This window comes from Onychostruthus taczanowskii, unplaced genomic scaffold, assembly GCF_017590055.1.
Source record: "Onychostruthus taczanowskii isolate IOZ18803 unplaced genomic scaffold, ASM1759005v1 scaffold6, whole genome shotgun sequence".
NCBI lineage: Eukaryota > Metazoa > Chordata > Aves > Passeriformes > Passeridae > Onychostruthus > Onychostruthus taczanowskii.
The window spans coordinates 7,908,676-7,926,813 of NW_024503679.1; the positions used below are offsets into that span (position 1 = coordinate 7,908,676).

General features: G+C 39.2%; 1 protein-coding gene across 1 annotated transcript; it reads right to left on the bottom strand.

Annotated features, from left to right (window-relative positions):
- Positions 1-204: 204 nt before the first annotated feature.
- Positions 205-17,512, bottom strand: MYEF2 (myelin expression factor 2). Its single transcript, XM_041418444.1, is given in 18 exon segments — positions 205-737; positions 2,465-2,516; positions 2,627-2,829; positions 4,057-4,128; positions 6,387-6,485; positions 6,764-6,832; positions 6,907-6,957; positions 7,158-7,259; positions 7,410-7,473; positions 7,559-7,608; positions 8,033-8,186; positions 8,878-9,069; positions 9,936-10,029; positions 10,141-10,148; positions 11,420-11,472; positions 12,681-12,910; positions 17,344-17,473; positions 17,476-17,512. Coding segments are annotated over 18 exon segments (1,824 nt in total). The 3' UTR covers positions 205-573.
- Positions 17,513-18,138: the final 626 nt, after the last annotated feature.

Below are 18,138 nucleotides of genomic sequence, written 5' to 3' on the forward strand. Positions count from 1 at the left end.
TATTAAGTAGAACAAAAACATCACAGCCTAATTGGAGCCCTTTCTTTTAGAGTCAAGAATTACAGTATGACTACAACGCACATATAAAACCAAAATCCTGAAAAAGACATCTACTTCTTACATTAGTGTTGATACACACATTTGGCGGGGGGAAAAAAAAAAGATCAGAAAACACTAAATAAATCCCACTATGCAATCTGGAGATTAACAGAGAAAATGGCTTATTTTATTAAAAACAGTATAACCATTCATTTAAACTGAATGACTAGAGACACTTGGCCTAATTTTCCAAAGGCACTGAGCATCCAAAGCATCCCCGGTCTATAGGGACCTGCAGGTGCTCAGTGCCTTTAAAAAAACAACAAAAATCAGGCGAATTGTCTTTAAAAACCAAACATAGTAAGATTCAGTTAACAAGTATCACAGTATATTAAACACTATACTGTTAAAGGCTGGTGGGATTTAAAAGTTCCTTTTTACAGCTTTTGTAAGCATACAATGTTACTAAAAATGACTTACTAAGACAGAGAAGCTAAACAGACAGAGGAATGTTCCTGAACACACAGTTTTAAATTATGCATTGCGATCCAAGCGGACATCAATTTCTCTGCCACTGATTTTTATGCCGTTCATTATCCTACAGGCCTTTTCAGCAGATTCTGGTGAGTCAAATCTGACTGTTCCACAGCCCTTTGATTTTCCATTCTCCATTTTTATTTCTGCAAACATTACATGACCTGAATAAATAAGTTAAACAGCAGTTATTTCAAGTCCTCAGTGTACTAACAACTTAAAGAACTTAGAAGTAATAAAAAACCATTTTTAAGTATAATCTAGGGGATCATTTGAAATTGGCACTTTCAGACTGATGGTACATTCACTCATTCAGGCAAGGTGACACGGGACAGCAGGAAAGAATCCAAGTCCAGATCCACTATCTCGAATCTTTCCTGTATTTGACCTCAAGTTTGAAACAAAGTGCCCTGTAAGACTCAGGGAAAGGTTTGTTTTTCATACTGATAGAAGTGTGAGTATTGATAGGCATTAACCGAACTGTAGCTTAATCCAGTCCACCCTGTTCATCACAAAAACCTACCAAGCAATAGTCACAAACAGGCAATTTTGGTAAGAAGCTGCAGAGCAAAATTAAAGCCTTTAAAACTATAATAAAGTTACCAGGCTGGGCGTGGTTCAAAAGTACCATACACTATCCAGTTCCTGCTGAGCTTCCTTGAGGATGGACATTCAACTCACAAGGTAATATTTTTATAAAGATCTACTGCTGAGAATGTTCAGTTCCCTGGAGCTAATGAGTTTTTGCTTATGGCATATTGTACCACACCCCTCCTAAGCCCCTGAATGTCACTAGGAACAAAAAATTTTTCCCTGAAATACAAAGCCTTTTATTTTTAAATATCATGTAAAACTGTCCTTTCACTGAAAAAAACTGAACACTGGGAAACAGTCTTTGTATTTCTTTATGATACTGACATGAACACAATCTGTTGCTTATAATTCTTAAAAGCAATTGAACATAACTACTACATCTATTAGCCGACAGAGATAATGAAAAAAAATTCTGAGCTATCTGGAAGTTGCCCAAGAGGTTAAGACTTAAAAAAAAGAAAGAACCTGTTGTGCTATATCCTCCATCTACAAAGAAAACATCAACAACTTGTAATTTTTCATAATTGAACTGCATTTGATTTATATCAAATCTGTAAACATCTGTATGATGAGTGTCTCAGGCATCAGTAGTGTGTTTTAAATTATCTCTTCCGTCTACCCAAAATAAGAAGTCATCCTCTAATTCAGTTAAAGCTCTCTGTTCTGAAAATGTCTTTTCAAAACATGTCATGTATTTTGACACTCAAGCTTTATTTTTCGCTTATTTCTCTGAAAAGACCAACTTTTCTGAATTAGATAAAACCAATTATTTAATGTTTGGTACAAAAATTTATTTCTTAAGATAAAGGGGACATCACAGCCTGCAAATACGCTAATCAGGATCACCTAGATGTATAAAACCTGTAATACTGCACTGGCAAAACTACTAACTGATTTGATGCAGCACCGTTTCTAAAGTAATGCAGGACCTGGACACATACAAGCTCCTGCACATATTTAACTCATAGGAAACACTACATTATATACTTTTCCTGGCCAGGGAACACGTCAGAAAAAAAAAAAAAAAATCAAAGAGTAATTTTATTAAAGGAATAGGTTCAAGGTTATAGCAAGTGAGCACTCAGAGCCAACAAAGCCCATAATGTACCTTGGTCTTGTGTTCTTTCATGCCTAAAAAATATTTATATAACTCAAGAATGCTGGGTGAAACAAGAAAAATAAATCTAGCCAGACTCTTCTTCAGAGTCAGACAACAGTCTTCCTGTGGTTATCTAATAAACACCACGTAACACATGAAGTCCATGGAGACGAACAGGGGTAAAGCTCATATACATACCACATTGACTGAATTTCTCCTTTAGCTTCTGCCAGGTCAAGTCAAAAGGAAGCTAAAATAAAAAAGTATTATTGATAACAAAATATTACAACGAGAATAAGAGCAGGTAATCAAACATACACACAAAATAAGCTTGTGGTTCCTATATATTTAATTGCTTACATTTCTCACAAATATCTGGTTGCCTTTAGAGCCTAATCTCTCTCTCATGCCACCTCCCATGGGGCCAGGCCCAAATCCTCGATCGATGTCCATGTTCCTGTCCAGGCCTCCACCCATGGCAGGTCCCATTCGATCAAAACCGGAACCCATCCGATCCATTCCCATTCCTCCAGCCATATTGTTCATACCACCCATGCCACCACCTACACAGAGAAAGAAATGGAGGATAAAATAAAATCTTCTTTTAGTAATAAACACACAGGTATTCGGTATAAAATAAAGTTCTTTTTTCAGGAGAAGAATAACTTTATTAAAACTGCTGTAATATAAACCATAACTTTTATACATGCACAGTGATTTATCAAGGAGAATGGCTAGTATTTTAAGACAAAGTATTATACAAGATATAGAGTGTCAGTTCTAAAATAGTAAAACAAAACTGCATCAAGCTATTAGTCATACCATCCAATGTAGCAAAATGTTGAACACAAGAATTCAAAGTCTGTCTTGTTTAATTAAAAAAAATATGACACCCTTTACCAAAAAGATCAAATACATAACTGTGGCGATGCTTAGATACAGATAATTTGACCAGATATATTATTGTTTATTTGGCTTCCTTCATTTATATTCAGCTTAACTTAATGCAGCCATACCCACAAATAATGACAAAATCTTCTAGAGAAGGCTTTTTTTTTTTTTGCCAAGAACAGAAGTTACCGCAAGTACTGTAAAGAGCATGAACTTTCCTATGTGTCATGGTTCAAACCCCAACAAAAAGTACATACATGGAATAAAATGTATTAATTTATTTATACAAGTAACTAAGAGTAATAGCATTCAAATACTATAATATTTCTGGATTCATAATTAAAAATTAATGTACAGTAAAATGATCAAGATCATTCATGAGGGACCCTCTCTTCAAGCCTTATGCTTTCTAAGATTGGCACTAGCAAGATTTTAGTTTCTCATCTGCTCTAGCATGAGGAAATCAGAGAGCTGGTGCAGTACAAACTCAGTATTGGAGCTTTGCACAAAATTAAACTGGAGGATAATCTGAAATTCAATGATTTTTTATTTCAGTGATGACAGATTACTGAGGTTCAGCTTCATGAAGTTTACTCAAATAACTGCCTGTCTTTCTTTCTGAAACACAAATTTACTTTAATCACTTCTCCCTCCAAACTAGAAGTTGAAACGATTCCAAATCTGAGATTTAGGGAAAGACTGTATTAGCTAGTTTTCCTCTGAACTTTTACCTCAACAACACAGCTTTGAAAACTGTTAGACTTGTCACATGCAACTGAGTTCTACTTCCCTCAACAGCAAGACACTACACTACAGCAAGTTCCTCTGATACAAGTAGGTGTACATGGTATTGTTACATTGCCTACGCATTTATGTTCTATTGAAACAAGTTAACCTACTCATTCCAGATCTTATTGGGCCCATGCTAGGTGCTCCCATTCCTCCTGCAAAAACACCAATCATTGCACCACCTAAACAGAGAAAAATAATGAAGTGACATACACTGAAACCACCAGTTAGTGAAAAAAAACAAAGCACACGCTAATGAAGTGCACTATTCTCAATGTTCCCTGGCAATGTTTTTTCTATAGGGGCACTTTAGCATGTGCCTTTACTATCCAAACTAAACAGGAACACCTTGTAAGTAAAGTTAGTCTCTCCTTTTCTACTACAGGACTTAAGCTACTCTGATTTCTTTCTAGCTTTTCTCCCCTCTGACAGCCTGCCAGCAGCACAAACATGGTAAAACTAAATGGGTCATTTCCCACATTGGGAAAAACAACCTCAAAATTCCATGCTTCATCTTATATGAACTTGACAGTATAAAAAGTCCATAATTCTGCTGCAAATCAAACATCCTCAATTCTACTCTGATACTATAGCCCTATCAAAGACACCTTCCTTGATTTCACGGTTACTAAAACCAAATGCCTTCACAGTATTTATTTTTAAGATACCATTAACCTAAATACTGTAATAGGAGTACATCAGGGCCTTCCCTGATCAAACACAGGATCTGTTAAAAGTCCCTACAATTTCCTTCCATTATTTAAGGTGAAGCTGGGAATCTCTAATCTTAGTTCTCAGGACACTATTCAAATGGACAGATCACTGATAGTTTGTAAATTGAAGCTTGCTGGATCCACTGAACGAAAGACACCCACATCAGTTTCTCGCCGTGGCCATGTTCATGAATTTTTCAACCAACATGTTACCACCAGAAGACTCAAAACCCTACTGCTTGCAGAAACATTTATAACTTAAGTGGCCTTGCATTTTCACTCAGGAAACAGATGTTTATGCAAGTAGCCAGAGTGAAGGCATACACTTGATTTCTAAGACATTCATTCCAAGGCATTAAGACCAGCTCAAAGGACAAGCTTATTATGTTCTTACCACTTCTACACAATTATCACTACTGAAGAGAAGCACACAACAGTTACCCTTTGCTATGACTTGCCTCATCTAATAAAAATATTTTTTAAAAAATCAACTTTTAGACCAGATGAACCTTATGCTCTTAGGAGTTCTTCTCTTCCAAGGAAGTGAATTAAGGGAATGGAAAAGTACAAGAAACAGGGAAGAGGAAGAAAGCTGTCTCCTATAATACATTTTGTGCTCAGTTTCAGGCCCCTTACAACAAGAAAGACATAGAGGTACTGGAGCGTGTCCAGAAAAGGGCAACACAGCTGATCAAGGCTCTGGAGCACAAGCCTTGTGAGGAATGGCTGAGGGAGCTGGGGTGCTCAGCCTGGAGAGGAAGAGACTCAGGGAGGACCTTTCTGCTCACTGTAACTATCTTAAAGAAGGTTGCAGAGACATAGGGTCAGTCTCTTCCACCAAGTAAAAAGCAAAACAACAAGAGGAAATGGCCTCAAGTTAAACCAAGGAGGTTCAGATTGGATATCAGAAAAAATGCTTCACAGGAAGAGTTGTCAATCATACGAACAGACTGATCAAGGAAGTGGTGGCATCACCATCCCTGGAGGGATTTAAAAGACATGTACACGTGGCTCTTGGTAACCTGGTTTAGTGGCAGACTTGTCAGTGTTGGGTTAAAGGCTGGACTCGGTGATCTTTTTCAACCTGAGGGATTCTGTGATTCATCCAGGTAACAGCATAGAAACAAAAGGCAAGAAGGCTCTTTTGTTGAGCCCTTCCATGCCTTTGAAGATGGAAGAGTAACTCATTCGAGGGAACCCCACTGCCAACAAGACATCATCTATTAACAAAATAATCCTGGCTCAGTTACAGAAGAGGCCAATACATACCATTCTGAGCTACAGGAGCTCAGAAGGTAGGAGAAAAACTGAAAGCACCAGAATTCAACACTCCTGTCCAATGTGACCTGATCTGCAGTAGAAACAGTCTTACACCATGCATTTGCAGAACAGGCTCATGGAAGTTACAAAGGCTGTACATGGACACCTTGATCAGGATTATCAGAAGCATATACTTCAACACCCCAAAGATTTAATATGCCACAAAACATACAGTATGAAGGTAAATGCTTTCCTTGAACAGCTATTCCATACATATTTTACAGAGGGAAAAAAACCCTCCACACCTGAACCCCTGTCTTAAGTGGTGACTGTAATGAACATTCAGATTATATCCTTACAGCAATGACTGGGGGAGAAGAGACAGAAGATGACTAAATGAAACCAGGTCTCCTTCTAGCAAAATTCTTCCAATACTATGTCACAGAAAATTTAACAAGTTACCATACCCATCCTTCCAAAAGACTCTCCAAAACCACGGTTCAATGCCATGTCACCACGGCCAAATTCTCTTTCCATGTTTCCTCCCATTCCACCACGGAACATTTCTGTAAAGAACGAAGCAAAAAACCAGGAATGTTCTGTTATTTACATCTAAGTTGATGCTCCTACAACACTTGTTTCACAGCCGCTTGTTTAAACAGAAGTGAGTCTAATGCACAAGTCAGAGGCACCTATTACACACTCAACTATCCTACAAGTTCCTAGGCCTCCACTCATGCAACTACTTCCTTTGAACTCATTTATACTGCCCACCCCTAAATGGAGAGCTTTCAATAAATAAATATCAGCAACTCATAGGTGTACAGGAACGGTGTTCAACTACCTCCCATTCTGTTGACTCCAAATCCTCCCATGTTAGGCATTCCTTCCATTCCACGAAATCCAGGAAGCCCTGCAAAATAAGGAAAAGTGTTTTCTATACAGTATTAAAGAAAAATCTAATGCAAAAAACTTCATTGCACGTACCGCCTCCCATTCTACTCATTCCACCAAATCCTGGGCCGTCTATTCCCATACCTTTAAACCAAAAAGATAAAGAACACTTAGTACACCCTAATGAATTTTTAAAAAGTCAGAGTTAAAACCTCAAAAGCACACTAGACAAGGCTTGCTTTGTCAAAAGTCTGTCATTTTTGCAAACACAGAAATTACAATTTTAAACTTTAAAATTTTTAAATGAGCTTTGTATAACTTAAAAATTAAGACTATGGATTTACCTCCTGGACCCATGCTCCCCATTCCACCACCCATGCTCAGCTGTGTTGCACTGATGGGCTGTCCACCTGGTCCAAGTCCCATACCAATGCCACCAAGACCACCTCAAAAACAAAGAAAAGTAAGTATGATCAGAAGAGAGACCTTCCTCTGTATCACAGAGACCACAGTCAGCAAAATTACTGCTAAACTGTGCAAAACCACAGATCACCATATACTAAGCGCAAGGAGCAGAAAACAGAGCAGGCACTCACGAGGTAATTGTGAACTTTTGCTGTCCACAACACGGAAGTCTTCATGAGGAACTGATTTGTCATCCTGACAAAAAACAAGGATGTTATGCTATGATCCCTTCAATGTTTTGGCAGAGACATGCAAGTAGAAAGAAATGAAAGCAACTTACCATTTTAACATGCATGGGTCTATCAAACAGGAATTGTCCATTGAACATAGCTGAAGAAATGCAAGTCAAGGAGTCTTAAAAAGGCAATTTAACTGTTTCTGAAGAATCAATGTAATAACTTTAAAAAAAAATTAAATTTTTGTACAATTACCATGAGTCTTATCTTTCCCTACCTTAGCTTTAGAAACCCAATTCAAGGGCCAGAAGATGCAATACAAGCTGTTAGGTACACTGAAGTTAGTTTCACAATCGTCACACCGCCAGGTATTTTAATTTTGTTCAACATCATGAGGAATTTTTAGAATTTAGCAGTAAATTCAGGTATTACAAATGTAATCTGCACAGTATTCACTCTAGTCTCTATAGGGTAGCTACAAAGGCAAATAAGCACCATTTGCAAAACTACGCTGCCAGAACCATTAAAGATTAATCAATATATGATCAATTATTTTTGAAAACCAAAACCAAGGATACATATTGCTTGAACAGCTTCAATTGCTTGTTCAAAGGTAACTGTCCCCATTCCTCGACTCTTGCCATCTTTATCTTCTTTGATGTCTGCACGCTTCACAGTTCCAGCAATGCTGAATACCTCCTTCAGTTTCTTCCAGCCAACTTTGAAGTCAAGCTTAAACACAGAAATACATCAGTGATTTCATTGCACATCTCTATTCTGCTATTACATTTGGAAGAGATTTTCTGCATTGCTGTTAACTCTTCATTGACAAAATGCTTGATAATTGTAAATAGATGAGATTTTGTAATATATGCACACTGTGTCAAAGTCCAAAAAGTCACCAATTGTACATGTATGACACGTATGTACATGTATGCACAATATGTACATGTATTTTACTCTAATTAACATACTACCATTGGGCTGGTTCTTGAGAAGAGTAGCTGTAATTCCACAAGACCTCATATAAATACAGTAGTCTTTTGTGCTAATAAAGAACTCAAACCACTGTATTTGTTGGAACCTTATCGTGTTAGTCTAAAGTAACCAGCAAGATAAACTGAAGTAAACTGATGTATACATTTAATAAAAAAGAAATGCAATTGTAAATAGTGAAAAATGCATTAAATATTTTTGAATCAACAGATGACTGCAATAATTAGAAGTCCATGTCAGTCTCAAGAGTTCAGTGTATCCTTCCACGTCCAAAATCTGAACACATACCCAACATTTTCAATTAAATATACTAACTGTGAACTATTTCAACCTCCTCTTTATATTAAATCTGAACTACACAGGTATAAGACGTGTCACAAAGATCAAGATCAAGCACTAAAGTTATAAAATACAGTTTTAAGCTTACATTGGCAACAAAAATCGTGGATCCGAGCCTGCCTGCTTGCAGATTACTGATAACCTCAGGAGGAATGTTTGGATTATTGAGAATAGAAGGTGGTAAATTCATCATTCCAGGTGCTGCATCAGGTCCATGTCCTCCTGGAAACTGCCCTCCTCCCCGCTGCAGTGCCCTACGAGCATGTTCCCCTTCAGGATCCTGAAATGTGGGCACAAACAAAGCCACTTAACCATCAACAACTGGACTGGCAACAAACAAAATGGTACTATTTGAAATTCTGCACAAACCCATCAAAATTATCAACTAATAAATACGCTTGTCCATGTCAGAGGGATCATGAACTGAATTAGCATGGAGACCTAATTCCCTCACCTCTAAAGGTGGGTCCTTTCAGATGAGGGTTGAGGCATATTGGCAAAGCACTTGTTGAGGAAGCGTGCACTGCCACTTCACATGCTGTACCTAGCCTATGGACAAGTAGAAAAGATTTCAAGCTAAAGGACTGTCAGTCTAGCACTTTCTTCCAAGAATTGAATTAATTTAATTAGGTGGTGGTTTTGTATTATTTATTAATACCATTATTAAAATTGTAACAGGACAGGAAGAACTGCATCAGATACCATCATATACTACAGCACTACAATAGAAATGTTGACATTATTTCATTTTCTGGACAGCACAACTTCTCTATTTCCAGCCCCATCTTTGCACATATGTAGTGGTCTAATAATTAGCTCATTCTGTGTCGTATTTTGAAGCAGGTAAGCAATGTAAACATAGATTACCTACACTGGAAAAACCCTAAGGTAAGAATATGAAGTAAAGTTGTTTTAATAGCTTTAAACGGCTTTAGACTATTTTGATTTTAGGACATGCTTTTTGTCAATTTACTCGGTATGGTATCCAACCTTCTGCAAGCCAACAGGCAGTTCAGCCCATGAAGAAAATTTTACAAAACATGAATCTGGAAATTGCACATCTAAGATCTCAAAACCCTGTATGGTCATCTCAGTAGCTTTAGTATCTTCACTATTTCAAATTCAAAACAGCAGCAATAAACATACCTCTTTAATATTCAGGGGTCTTCCGCTAAGATCATATTTGTTCATAGTGTCTAATGCCTTCTTAACAAATTCTTCATCTTTGAATTCAACCACACTTAGAAAGAGATCAAAACATTTAGAATGTTAAAATAAAGTTTAACATGTCAAAAGTAATAGAATGCTTGGATAGCAGTGTGCTTCTACACACATAAAAAAAGAAACTTACCCACAACCCTATATCCACGAGATTTGTCATCACATGTAAAGAGAAAACAAGCAAGAAAAAAAAGAAGTCAGCACATATGACAGACCAATGAAGATTCCAGTTAAAGATCCCAGCTCACTGTTAAGTAACTACACAAGTTATTTTCAGCTTCAAAATCCAAAATATATGCTCTTTAGTGGTAGCCAATCTGAATTTCGCCTACGTTCTCAGCATACATACCGTTCAAATACAAGAGAATACATTGTCTCTTATGCTCTTTGAGTCAAACCAGAATTGGAAAAATGCCACACAGATCCATGTAAGGACAACTGGGAAGAGGAGGTGGGAGGGAAAGGGTGGAAAGAAAATAACCCCAAAACATAACCAAAAACCAATCAAGACACTCATCATGTCATTAAAAGTTGTCCACTAACTACAAAATTAAAATCTACCTACATCAAGTACACCACTACAAGGAAAAAGCAATCTGCATACCTCTTCAGTACTACAACATAATTGAGAAATTACCTTACAAGAAAATAACCTTATTGACTGCACCAGCATCCTTCTAATCAAGCAAGAGTTGAGGATTTCTTAAAGCATAGCAAAGCTGACAGCATGTTTTAGTTTTAACAAGTATTAAAGAAAATAATTTACAACAATTGATACTACCTCAGTTAAGACTCAAACCTGCATTTCTCACGTTCTCACTGCAGGTTTGGAGCTGCTATTGGCCAAACTTTTGACTATTATTAATAAGACAGAGGAGCTTTAACAATCTTCACTATTTGTGCCTCATTGCAGGCACTCTGTTGGCTACCAACCATCTCCATCCATTTAGTTTTAAGAAAGTAACTACATTAAGCCAGTGTTTTAAAGTACCAATCCTGCAAAGCTGTGAAATCAGGCACTTCACTCAGTATATTCTTAGCTAATATTTTATACTTATTGGCCCCAAGAAGAGCATCCTACACTAACAAAATTTAAATAAAATGATTGGTTTATTGAACATCCTTTACATGAAACAGATTTGTACCAAGACAAAGGTGTTGGCTAAAAAGAAGAATTAAGTAAAAGCCATTTGTTAACATTTACAGAAGTACTTTGCCCCTTACAACCAACTAGTGTGAGTTGCATGAAGGTGTCAGACTACTTCTAATAGAGAATCCTCAAGGCTACCTTAATGAAAATCAGTGTAAAAATGAAACTTACTTTCCAATAACTGGTACAGGTATTATACAAAAATAAAACTGCTGAGGAACTTTTAAACCTCTAGCAGATTGTTGCCCACGGCACTTACCCTTGATTTTCCTTCAGCATCCTTAAACAGCTCCACGTATGTAACCTCACCAACTACATAAGACATACAAAGGGAAAATACCAAGAGACAATGCATTTAAACACCAGCATCTTTCTTTACTGTGCCCCTGTGCACAAGTCTACAGAGAATCACCTATTATTCACCAACAATCAAAACCAGACCAACCATACCTCCTGTCAATGGCTATATAATTTAGCTAATTTTCAGAAATATGCAGCAGCCACATTCTCAAAAGCTAAAAACAAACAACTATATTTAACCTAATTCATACTACAGATCATATTTTGGCCAGTATGATATAGTTGGTGAACAAATTCAGATATACACAGTCCCTTAACCTAACAAATGAAACTTCAATGTTCACTGAAAAGTGTTACATTTATCATCCTACTCACAACACCTGTTTTAAGGTGACTTTCTACCTGAATATCTTCAATCAAAAGTTTGCCTTCAATAATAACCAAATTTACACATCAAATATTTCACAGCAAGCGACTCACTTTCTAAAGTAGGAAGTTTAAGTAAATAAACCAATCAAATAGTCACGTCACCTTACAACAGATAAGCCAGCAGTTACAGAAGGGGGGTCTGGCATTTTGCACAGCCTAAAAGCCAAGTGTGCTTTGCATTACTTTTGAAGAATCAATTTTTCAAGGAAAACACAGAACTAACTTTTTACAAAATCCATATATTATCGTTATTTTACCCCAAATCTGAAATAAATTTTTGGGGTAGTCAGGTTTCTCTATCAGAACTGCAACAATAGGAACAAGCTTTTAATACAAAGCTCCAGACAAACAGTCATGGCAGTAGTGACAATGCAGACAAAGTTAATGCCACAGCCAGATTCCACCAAAGAAATACAAAACAACTTTTGAAAGACATCCCTTATTATTCAGGTTAACACACTTCATGTGTTGCTTAAATACAAAAGCCCTTAGAGAAAAAAAAATCTACAGGAACTACAACTAGACAAAACACAATCTCTTTAAGAACTCATGAGGTCATGCATATACTCTCTACTATCACACCAGAATGGCAGAAGATTTGAGCACTTCATTTACCCAGCCTACCCTGCAATGCAATTGTCTCGGATGAAAGAGGGGGAAGGGAGATAGATGTACCAAGTACAGGCCAAAACAAAAAAAGTCAAACCAAATCTGTGTGGCTCAAAGGACACATGGGTTGCATTTAAGCCCCACTGGTTTCTGTGTGAAGTGTATTACAAGGAGTAAGTTACCTTTCTCTCTCATCAGGTCTTTAATAGCTTGCCATTTCATGTCATACGGGATGTTGCTAATAAAAACTCTATTGCGATTAACAGCCTTCTTGTCTCCAGAGCCTGCATTCTTCTCCTTTGCATAGGGGTGGAATTTATTCTTGCTTCCAAGAGAAGGGATTGCCTTTGCTTTTGCAACAAACTTTTCTTTCACTGGTGCTTTCCCTTCTTTTGCTGTCTCATCATTATCCCTACATTAAAAAACAAAAATCCAAACAAAAACACTGTTAGTCTTGTGTTGGATTAGACTACCCCACTTCCCACCTATATAACTGAGTATTTTCTATGCTATTGGAACTCCCAGGATGTCAAATGCTGCTTTTCAAATTAGGAAAAATAAATTCATGCTATCAGAGTAATTCCAAAATACACTGCTTTAGCAAAAACAAAAAAAATGTTCCAATACTAAGTAAAGAAAGTACATCTTACTAATTCACTAACATTCCATTTCACAGAATCACAGAATCCTAGAATGGTACGGGTGGGAAGGGACCTTAAAGAGCATTTAATTCCAATGGGCAGGGACACCTTTCACTAAATCCCCTTCCTCAGGGCTCCATCCAACTTTTAACACTTCCAGGGATGGGGCATCCACAACTCTGGGCACTCTGTGCCAGCACATACTCTCTGTCAAGACTCAGAAAGATGGAAGTATGAAACTACTACAAAGACCAAAACAGAAAGGGTGGAAAATGACCTCAATACCCACGCCTTGGTGCTTTGGTAATTTTCACACCTCACTTGGACAAGTTACAGGATATTCACCGGAGAAGTGGGAGCAGAAACAGCCTAAGCTGGAGAGTTGAAACAGCTCGTGATGCTTAATTCAATGGAGTAATAATATATCAAAATCAACTCCACTAGGTTTGATATCAAACTATGGGTTTTATTCACAATTTGTCCCAGATTACTGTTAGAAATTAAAATCCAACTAAGAGCAACAAATATTTATTCAATTTCACCGCTTAACACTACTAGAATTTGAAAACTTGTTAAATGCATAGGAAACAGCTGTATTAAGCCATGCTATAAATCTAAGACTAATTAGGTAACTAGGTATTATCCACTAAAAACAACAAAGCAGACACCTGGCCCTCAGCCTTTCAAAACTTCACCAATAGCACCAAAATTCTCCTTTTAAAAATTTTTTTAGATGAAAATGCAAGAAAATTGGCTGCTTTTCTTCCACAGCAGTCCAAATCCCAACTTCAGTAAGATCATACACTTTGAACAGAATTAGAAGAAGTATCTGTAACTCTTCAGCATTCCTGATATTGTTATTATCACAAGGTCATTTAGCATGCCAACAGAGGCTCAAGGAGCCTGAATTGTTACTTTTAAAATGCAGAACTGCTGAACTGAAAGAATCCACTGAATAAAATCACACAAATGTGATCCACTAAACAGATGCTACTTAGCATCTTTAAGTAGACATCACTGTCTACTTAAAGAGAAACTTTAAAAGCACTTTTACAGAAACATGTATTTCAAAAAGCCAGAATCAGCATCTTAATTTAGAACAATTAGAAGGTGATATCCTACAGGACTGACAGAAGTGAATGATTGTGAACCCTGCTTCTTAAATTACATCACTATCTTTACTATAGTTCCTACATTTTAGAAGGCTTAGTTTTTATCTCACTGAGACACTTTGGAAGGTTTCAGGCATTTCAGTTTTACAACCACAACATATGGCAAAACCAGTGACTTTGATTAACTGACAAGTTTTCAGCTCTCTGCATAGTTAACAAAACAGTGAGTAAGTGGCAGTGCTGCACTCAAAAGCACATTCAAGGAGCTTTTCAAGAAGCTAAATGTATTATCTACTCAAGGCTGGACATTTTTCCAGGGAGTACATTTAAATACATCCATACTTCTCCTCTGACTTTTCCCCCAATTTTGAAACACTCACATGGTATTAACTTCACAGTCCTTGTGTTTATATGTGGATTAAGACTGGATTAGCAACTGGGAAATGCACAGATACTCCCCTGGGGCAAGCATTTGTAAAATTTAAAACATCTCAAGTCAACAACATGTTATCTGGTTCAAGCTTTCTCCAAGTCCCTCTGCATCATCCCTCCTCCACACCATCCTATCTGTGTGACAACACAATTCTTGTGTGGCTGTGTAGTCAAGTGAAATGAAGGGAAAAATGCAGGAACTGGAGGGATCCAAGGGAGGAGGCAAAGAGCAGAGTATCAGGTCTTCCAGCCAAATCAGTTCCTTCCAATCCAATCCCATCTGCAAATGCAAAACTCCTGCCCAACAAGACTCCTAGTAAAAATCTGAGTTCTTCCTTAAGTTTTAGGATTAGAGCAATGGATTCTCTTCAGCCTTTTAAGCTCTTTCCTGCTTAAAGGATTATGAAACAGCCCCTTGGTGCTCAGTGCAGGGCACAGGATGAGACAGCTCTCCAAATATGGAATCCAGAGGCTCTGCAAGACCCGGCTGTACAAATCAGCAGAGAGCACAGAAGATACAAGCCTGGCATAAACTCCTAAATCTGGGAAACAAAGCCACACTGCACTTGGTCTGGGAATCACAGCCAGGCTGCTGAAAATAGAGGATTAATTAAAGAAACAATCCTTCTCGCAAAACTCATCTGCCAAAACAGCACAGGCCAGTGACCAGGCGGAGGCAGAAATCCTTTTACAACTCTTATCCTTCTCCTCACACATTAACAATCATTTCAGTCATAAATACATTCAGAGCAAAGCCACATTACTCACCTACAGACCACAGTAAAGACAGACTCAGAAATTATAAACTGACATTTTCATGGGGAAAAACAATAATAATTTCTAATCTTTACCTTTTATGTGAGCTACACATTTCATACATTAAATTAATATTTGCCTGTGAAATCACAGACCATCACTGTTCCTAGAACTGGAAAAAAAGATGTCTACAATTAGTTCTTAAAAAAAAGTGCATATGCTCATTGATTTGAAAGACCAATTATACCTTTTGGAGGAAAAAAACGCTTTTGAACTTTCCATGAAGTTTTGAAGACAAAAGACAAGCAAAACTAGAAGCCTATAAATAATAAGCACAAGATACATCAACATGAAAGCCTTCAAACTTGAATTTTTAAAAGAAACTTCTACTCCTCCTCACAAGTGTCCATAATAAGATAAGCAGACAGAAATGGAAGAAGTTCACAACATGTGATTTCAAAGCACATGGATCATTTTAGCTTTGTTGTGCTGAACAGTTCCACCTCCCAACACAAAAAACTTGGGGAAGTGCGCAAACTGAGTCAGGATTCCTCTCCAGTTTTTAATCAATGCTAAGCAAACCAGGTTAATAATATCCTTTTTCTTTCAAGTAATACATTTCACCCACAGACTGACAGCTTAATCCTTTGTACACCCGTTTGGGGGAAGATTAGAAACTGTATGTGAAAGAATAAGATTTGAATCTCTGTTACCAAGATCCCCCCATTACTTTCAAACTTCAACTTCTACCAGGTAGAATGACTGTGATTTTTCATTCGCTTGTGAGGTTTTGGAGGGAAAAGAAGATACTGTTGACAAGAGGGATACAGAAAAAATACTTCATTTCAACAGTAGCAACCTCAACAGGCAATAAAATTTCTAAGCCGAAAAGAGGCAAGAAGGGTGACAACCATCCTGTGAAAATTCAATTCTAATCTGCGCAGTCTGGAAGCCGAGGGCCAGACTAGGGAAAAAGAAAACAAATCCACAAATTCCATTTTACAGTCAAGTGGAATTTTTAGCTTGTAAAGTAAAATAAAATTTAAAGGGAGTCAAGTAAAGGCATGAAGTACATATTTATTCCTCCAGCTTTATACTGAAGATGATCCCATATGCATTTTTAAACACAATAGTATCAGAGCAGGGCTGCTTAGAACATGTCAAAACTTCACCGACTCCAACAGCTTTGATGTACTGTAAAAGTAAGTCTACTGTAAATGCATTCTGCCTCCAAGATCTGAATGAGATTGGAAGAGATATTGAAATTCCAACGATCTAAGGCCAAAATCTAAAGAGTGACAACCCTCAAAGCCTGACATCAAGAACCACGCACACAAAGTTATTCATGGTATTGTTCCAGAGAGCTGGTATTTCCAGCTCCCTCATACTAAATTCCTTTTAGACCTACTATAAAAGGCACAATTTTACTTACTCCGTGTATGAAAATGTTACTTTCCAAGAAAACTTCATGTATGCATGTGCAGGGTTTGTTTTCAGAAAGTAAATTACTATAGGGCTGTCTTACTATTCTCACGTAAACAAAGACTAGTTCAACGGCTTTACAAATAGCAAGAAGTGGAAACGTAAACGGCACCAGAAGCGATGCGGAACGCTCCTGGAGGGGTATCCCGTGGGAACCGCTCCGCCAGGTACCGGAGCCCGGGGCTCGCAGCCCTGCCCTGCCCTGCGAGGGGGCCTCGCACCGCCCAGCCCTCAGCGGCCGCGGACCAAGAGCCGCCGCCTGCCCCGGGCCCGGGCCGCGGCCTCCCCGAGCTCCCGGGGCGGGAGGGGCCCCCCGGCCCCGCGGAGGAGGAGCCATGGGGGCGGGGGGGTCCGGCCACCTCCTCCCGCCGCCCCCCCAGCCGCGCTGCCCCCGCTGCCCTCCCGGCCCTGCCCTCACACACATTTTGACGCCATTTGCGCTGCCCGCGCCGCTACCGGGTGCCGCGGCCGCCGCCGCCTCCTCATCCTGCGGCGGCTGTTGCGGCGGCTGTTGTTGCGGTGCCGGCTGCTGCTGCTGCTGCGGCGGCGGCGGCGCGGCGCGGCCGCCTCCGCCCTGTCGCTCTCCGCCATCTCGTGCCGGGCCGCGGCCCAGCGACCGCCGGTTTGAAACGGGCCCCGACCGCCTCGGCCTCGCCGCGCCGCGCGTGCCAAGTCTCGCGAGAGTGCCGCTCGCGGCCGGGGGAGGGCACGCGCGCCGAGGCTTTGTGCGTTGCCATGGCGACGCGGGGTCGGGCATGGCCGGCGCTGCGCCTCACAACAGCCGCCTCCGCTGAGACTCTGAATCACCCAATGGCAGAAACAATTCGGGTGGGAAAGACCCTGAGATCTTCAAGTCCACCCTTTAATATAGCACTGCTAAGTACAACACTAAGCCGAGTCCCCAAGTGGCACATCTTAACGTCTTTCAAATCCCTCCTGCAATGGTGACTCCACCACTTCCCCGTGCAGCCTGTGCCTGTGATGGACAACTCGTTTAGTGAAGAAATTTTTCCTAATAGCCAAGCCAAACCTCCTCTGGTGCAAGTTCAGGCCATTTCTTATTACACTATCACGTGTTTCACGGAAGAAGAGACCAACTCCCACCTGGCTACATCCTCCTCTCAGGCAGTCGGAAGCGATAATGTCCCTCCTGAACCTCCTTTTCTCCAGGCTGAACACTCCCTCAGATGTTCCTTACAAGACGTCTGCTCCAGACC